The sequence below is a fragment of the Phalacrocorax carbo genome, chromosome 15, assembly GCF_963921805.1.
Source record: "Phalacrocorax carbo chromosome 15, bPhaCar2.1, whole genome shotgun sequence".
Taxonomy (NCBI): Eukaryota; Metazoa; Chordata; class Aves; order Suliformes; family Phalacrocoracidae; genus Phalacrocorax; species Phalacrocorax carbo.
The window spans coordinates 6,511,513-6,518,322 of record NC_087527.1 but is presented as its reverse complement, the minus strand read 5'-3'; the positions used below and the strand labels follow the sequence as shown (position 1 = coordinate 6,518,322).

General features: G+C 51.2%; 1 protein-coding gene across 2 annotated transcripts in view; it reads left to right on the top strand.

Moving 5' to 3' along the window:
• The first annotated feature begins 2,989 nt into the window (after positions 1-2,989).
• ZNRF3 (zinc and ring finger 3) overlaps positions 2,990-6,810 on the top strand; it is a 98,292-nt gene continuing 94,471 nt past the window's right edge. For both annotated transcript variants that reach the window (XM_064466742.1, XM_064466740.1), the window contains exon 1: positions 2,990-3,254. In XM_064466742.1, the coding sequence (XP_064322812.1) occupies positions 2,997-3,254 (258 nt within the window). In that variant the 5' untranslated portion in view covers positions 2,990-2,996. The remainder of the gene's footprint in view (positions 3,255-6,810) is intronic.

The window sequence follows — 6,810 nt, the reverse complement described above, 5'->3', positions numbered from 1 at the left end:
ACACATTGTTCACAGATGCCTTGTGAGGGACATTTAAGTTCAATGCATTGAATATTAAGACAGTTGCCTGACATGTGAGCTCCTACACTGCTGTTGCCCTACATCCACTTTATTGACCAGCAGGGAAGGACACAGCATTCTTGATTTTTCAGTTTCATAGCTAAGAATCAGGAATCTCAGGTTCTTCCCAGTTTTTGTAGGACTAGAACTCTGTGTTCCACACACACTGAGCTCTTCTTGTGGTCTCTTCCAGCTCCTAGACTTCCAATTCCCTTCTCCACTCCTAAAGCCACTCTTCCCAATACTATTTTAGCTTGCTGATTCAGTTTAAAAATAACCTTCTCCACTCTGTCCCTGCCCCCTGTTCTGGGCTGCCTTTAGCCCTGGTCTCTTCCCTGATCCAGTTTGCCATACAGCTCCACTAAAGTTACATTGGCATGATTAAGAAGAAATCATAGAAAAGAAACAAATGTCAAGGGAATAGACGTTTAATATAAATACTTCTCCCAAAATAGGCAAATTTCTGCCAGAAATGGCAAGTCATACTCAGCAAAAAACTCATCAATTAGCACAGCAAGTGCTATGGCTGTCCCCGGTCTCTGACTGTGCCTGGGACAGAGGGGAACAAATACCATGGTGCTGCGTGGTTCCTCCCAGCTGTGCAACGGCGTCGTACTGGAGGGCATTCTGTAAGGGGCACCGTTTGTTCATTACCTTCCGTGTGCCAACCTGTGCACACCCCATTGTCCTCTGGCACTGAAATTCCGACTCTTACTGCCGATAACCTGAAGACATGCCCATTGAGCGTAGGACAGTTGGGAGGCCTTGAGTTACAACAAGTTATGACATAAGCTGTTTACCTTTAGTAATAGAACACTGAAAAAAATTGATTGCAACGGCATAAGGACCTTTGCAGGAAGAAAAATACCCAGTGAAAAAAGACATCCTGAATCTGACATGCAGGGCATAAACACCTCTCAATGACTGGAAATGCATTGCTGTTGCCTCTTCTGGAAGGGGTGAGAAGACAGCGGGTTAAAAAGTCTGGGTATCGTTTGCCTAAGCCACTGAAGTTAGTGAAGAGAGAGAATTAGCTGAATGGCAAGAGACTTTCTCCTCACGGCACATGCACAGCCCAGGTTAACAGTGACCATCTCATCATCATAACAGCAACCCCTGCATACATCTCTGCTTTTGCTACAGCCTGTGAAATGATTTATCTGACTCAGCAGGGAAAAAGTCTCCTGGAGTTCTCAGTGTTCAACCTGTTCCTATGTTGTAGGAAACCCTGTGTTGTCTAAGCATCAGCCATTTGCCTCACAGGTGAAGGAAAATCAAGTAGAGGTAGTTTCTACTAAGGGATTAAAATGCTTCTATTTAGTACCCGCGATGCTCTGCGTTTCTGAAATCCCACTGAAATATAATCTAAAATTTGCACGTGCTGACCACATCTAAATTTGTGTAGTGCATTCTCTGTTGTCACCAGGCTAAAGCACCAGTCGTGCTCCTTCCAGCTCTTTCTAGGCATGCGGTAGTTTTGCAGCCTTTGATTCATTTTGCTGAAGTCTTAGGTTTGTGGGGTATTTTGTGGCTTGTAGTAGAAACCCAGGGCGTATGTTCCTTCTTGACCCTTCTTCACTGAAGAACTCTTCAATGATTTGTTAAGCTATCGCTGCTTGCTGTCACGCTAAGGATGCCACTGTTCTTGTCTTCTGGTGTAGCAAGGTATATTTAGGAAAAGAGCTGGCAATTTGCAGACCATGGTATTATTCCTTGTGCCAGTGGGTTAGGGACTCACCCCAGAGCTAGAGGTGGCTTCCAAACATTGTGCTTCATAACCGACATCTTGCATCAGTTTGTCTAATCCCCCTTGTAACTGATTTATACTTTTAGGCTCGGTAACACCTTATGTTAATGAGTTCCACAACTTAGTTGTATGTACTTTTAAAGGAAAACTGTATCATTGGCCGCCATCCAGTATAAAAATCATTACCCGTAAGCCTTTTGCACATTATTCATGGAGGTTTCATAGACTTGCACTAACATCAAGCCAAGGAGCCCGGGTTACCTAGTCTCCTCTAACCGGCGCAACTGCCGAGTACTGAGTTCGAGGAGCTGGATCAGCCATTCCTGCCCTACACACAAATGCGGAGCCTTGTCGGATGCTGGCGTCTGCTGGAAACGGCAAGCGTTACCGGAACGCCGTGCACAGGCCACAGCGGAGCAGCGTCTCTCCAGGGAGGGCCGGTGACTTGGGTACATTTGGTTACCCCCCAGGGGCCGTGTCTGCCCAGGTCCGTGTCCCCCCCCCGGCGATCGCGCCCGGGGCTTCGCGCCTAACGTGCTCGGGCGTTCCCCGGCGAGGGGCGGCTGCGGGCCGCGGAAGCGCCGGGAGGCGGCCCGGCCTCCCCCCCGCCCCAAGCCCGCCGCCCGCTGCGGGACGGGCAGGCCGACAGCCCCGCCGCCCAGGGGGAAGGCCCCGACGGGCGCGGGCCGCGGCGTCCGCCACAGGCCGCCGCTCGCCTCCCCGGGCCCGGGCCCTGCAAGGCCCGGCTCTGCAAGGCCCAGCCGCGTGGGAGGCCGCCTCGCCGAGCGCCGCGCCGGGTGTTCCCCCGCCCGCTCTCCGGGGCTCCCGGCGGCGCTCGGAGCCGGGCCGGGCCGGCTGCCGCTGTGCTCGGCCGGGCCCGGCGGGGGCCGCGGGCCGTGTGTGAGCGCCGAGGGAGGGACGGAGCGGGTCAGAGCGGCGCGGAGGGCGGGGATAACCCCGTGGTGGCCGTCACGTGGAGCAGATGAAAGGGAAGCGGCTTGGCAGGGCGGAGAGGAGCCGGGGCGAGGGACGGGGAGCGCGGCTTGGCAGGCGGCGGCGAGGAGCGGGGCGCAGCGCGGCGGGAGGGCTGCTGCCATGGGGCGCTGACCCGCCCGGGACCCCGGCCCCGGAGCTGGAGCCGCTCGGGAGCGATGCGCGGCGGCGGGGCGCCGCTCCCCCCCGCCGCGCGATGAGGGGCTGCGGGGCCGGCGCGGGGCTGGCCGTGCCGCCGCCGCCGCCGCCACCGCCGCCGCCGCTGCTGCTGCTCCTCCTCGGGTTGCTGCTGGCCGCGGCGCCGGGCGCGGCGCTGGGCAAAGAGACGGCGTTCGTGGAGGTGGTGCTCTTCGAGTCCAGCCCCAGCGGCGACTACACCACCTACACCACCGGGCTGCAGGGCCGCTTCTCCCGCGCGGGGGCCACGCTGAGCGCCGAGGGCGAGATCGTGCAGGTGAGCGCCGGCCGGGGGGGCGCCGCCTTGCCCCAAGATGGCTCCGCGGGGCCCGGCCGCCCCTTCACCTGGCGGCACAAAGCCCGCGCCGGGCCGGGCCGGGCCCGCCGCCCCACGTGCGCCGCCGCGGCCTGGGGACGCGGGGGGCCGCGGTGACAGATGCGCGCCCCGCGTACAAAAGGGCCCCGACGCGGGGTCCCCGCGGCCGCCGAGCCCCGGCCTCACCTTGGCCGGCCGGCGCGGAGCCCCGTTTGACAGCGCGGGGGCGCGGCGGAGCGGGGGGCCGCCTTTTCGCGGGGGCGCGGCGGGCCCCGACGGCCCCCGCTCCGCACGCAGCCCCGCAGCTCCGTGGGGCGGGGGCGGGCCGGCGGTGCGGGGCGCTGCGCGGGGGCGGCCGCTGGCTCTGCCCGGGCGGAGGTGCGGGGCGCTGCCGCCTCTGTGGCGGGAGCGGGCCTGCCCCGCGCCCGGGGACGGCCACCGCGCCCGCCCGCGGGGGGAGCCCGGTGCAAAACCGGCGCAAAACCGGCGCAGGAGCGATCCGCTGCGCCTGGTGCTCCCTGGCCGTCCCCGCATCCCTCCGGACACGGGGTGTTACGGGGGCTGCTGCGTTCTGCCCCGCTGTTGCTCCCGCACTCGGGGCTGATTTTAAGCGATTCTTTCATAACGTGAAATTTCTTCTAACGCTGCTCTCGCCTTGCTCACCAGAGAAATGATTTCTGTGTTTATCTGAACGCAGCTATTCTTTACTCTGAAACTCTTGAAGGGCTTATCTAATTCCTTTGTAGTCGCTTGTAATTGTTGACTTTCTTTTTTTTCCCCTTTGGCTAAGTAAAGAAAAATGACTTAAATGGTGTTTTAATAAGTTTGACTGTTAAGCGATTGCCAATAGCGATCCTCATTTCTCATTAACAGCTGTGGAGTTTGTTTGCCTGAGTTCCATATATGTACACATGCATACACGCATAAATATATATGAAATTTTAAAAGAGCTAAGTGGTGGTCAGTAAGCTCTAAAAACAACCTGCAAAGCTCTACAAGCACAAATACATTACTATCAAAGTAACTTTTTTTTTTAGCTTCTTCTAAAGTAAAGAATACTGCTTTTGAGTGTTTGGTATTTCAAAACAGTTTCAACTGGAAGGATTTCTTATAAAAGTTCTCTTGCAGGCAAAAAAGTTGTGAGAATAAGCTGCTGATATAAGGGTGTTTATTTTCCCAGAGAGAAGATGGGTGGACCAATTATATTTCTGACATTTTTAACAAAGGTAGTGCGAGGAGGGGCTGGAACAGACAGTGGCGTTTTCTGACATTTTGGTGCATTATCAAACAGTGTGTGTGACTGGGGATAACGAGACTCTGAAGTTTCTTTTTGTGTCAGGTGTTAGTGTTAAGAACAGAACAGAGGCCATTTACTGAGGTCATGCTTTCCTTGAGATTGCAAGTGGAGAAAAAACATACTGTTTTGTTAAGGCTGAGTTTTGCATAACTTGAAACAAATGCATTAAACGGACTTCTGTAGGCCTTATTGTGTGCAGCATCAGCTCTCTGCTTCCTTTTCATACCTGAGTAGGCAGCACCCCAAATAGGAAAGACTACGGTGAAAGCCAAATTATGTGGCCCATCTTTTACAGTCATTTATCACTCAAAAACTGTTTTGCATATTCATCTGTACATACGCTGGATAACATACATCATGAACAGGCTATTTTTTCCCCTGAGCCACTGTGTGTAATAGTTTTGGGTTTTTTTTCAGAGAAGGGAATATGGCAGACGTTGCTCCAGAGCAGCTAGGCTGAATGCTGTCAGTCATATTTTCACTGCTTAGTTTTTAGATTACTTATAGCATCTTTGGTCAGTGTCATGCTTCCTTCATCTTTTCCTGAAAGTGGGTTTTTCAGAGCCAAAATTTATAAAGATGTCCACAGCATTATCTTGCCTCCCTTTTTCAGCTAGGCTGTGTATTTATGGAACTATGTGAATCTGCGGTTCTGGATCATTGTTTAAAGCTCACTGTGAGATTTAGAAAAGGACTGTGAAGCTAATGCCACTGAGAACCTGTTCAACAGTAGCTAGTGGTACATCAGTCAGCGAAGCAAGCTCTTCTTGGCCCCAACCACTTTGTCTGTGCACACAGCTCTTTCAAGATTAAGATGCATTTTTCTTTAAACTGGAATATTAAAAATTCTTGAAAATCAGGCACACATTAAAGAATGGATCAAAGGAATTGTGGTTTTGGGACTCCACAAAGACTTACTTTTGTTTATGTTAATAGCACCAATTACTCATTGGTCTTGAAAGTCTGAACAAAAAAAAACCCGAATCACAAAAACCTTAAGAAACAATGCACTTTCAGCTTTCGATAGGTCATACATTTACTCCTAAACTGGTTATTGGTCAGATTCCTATCCGGTGGTGGTATGCTGTTACATTGTCTCTCGTGTTATTGTGAACAAGTCTTATTAGGGTCAAGTGTCTACCAGAATAACTCTTCAGAGAGATGAAATGTTCATATGTTTTCTTTCATGTGGCCACAGTTCGTATTCAGCAAACTCATCCTTAGGTTGCTGTGTCAGCTGGTCCTTAAACTGCTCAAAGGTCTAACCATCTCAGTGGTATCTGGTATACTGGAATATTGTGTGTTTCTTGGAGCAACATCCTGGCCATTAGTATGGTTGAGATTGGAAACTGAAAATGTCTGATTAGCAAGTGATTGTGAAAATAAGACTTTGTTGAAACCTTTAAAATGATATTTTGCTTTAAAACAGATTGTGACTGGTGAACTCCTTATGGTTGAAACTTCTTGTAGCATTCAGACCAAAAGCTCAGATGTAGTTCTGTGTCAGACTAGATGCTATGTGGCCACAGACTTACAGTGTTAGGCCAATAAGCATCACTGATTTGACTAGCAGTGGCTTTTTTGCTCAGAGTGGGATTGCATATTTTAATTCTACTTGCACTTGGCAAGATTCTGGTCCAGTTGCTTATTCTGCTTGATGGCTACGGTGTGGAACATCAAATGCTGTGTTTCTCATAAAGTTGTGGAGCTGATCATGCTGCTCAGGTGAGGTGCTGCGAGAAGAGGATCGAGTTTAACGTTTGTTTTAGATTGCATTAAAAATTGTGACATGTTGAAAACTTTGATTGATATGCACTCGTCATTGTTAGTTCTCTCTTAGTCTTTCTTTTTGCTACTCCTGCCTTAGTTAGGTACACTGCTGAGTACAGTAACATAGGTGTGTTACCAATATATACAATTTTGGAAGAGAAGCAGCATGGAGGAGAGACATAGGAATATTATGCCTGGTTTTTCTGTGCGATAAAAGTTTGGGTTTTGGTTGGTTTGTTTCTGCTTGGAAGCCTCAGCAAGGGAATAATGAACTTTATGTAGCCATTGAACTGGAGTGATGCGTAGATTACATGATAATCTCCGGTTCCATATTTTTTTGTGCTCCAAAAGTAACAGTTTGGGGAGAACAAGCATAACTCCGTGCTTTAAGCTCCAGGAGGAAAATAGAAGTGGGACACTTCCCAACTTCTTGCTTGGCAGTTCCTTGCA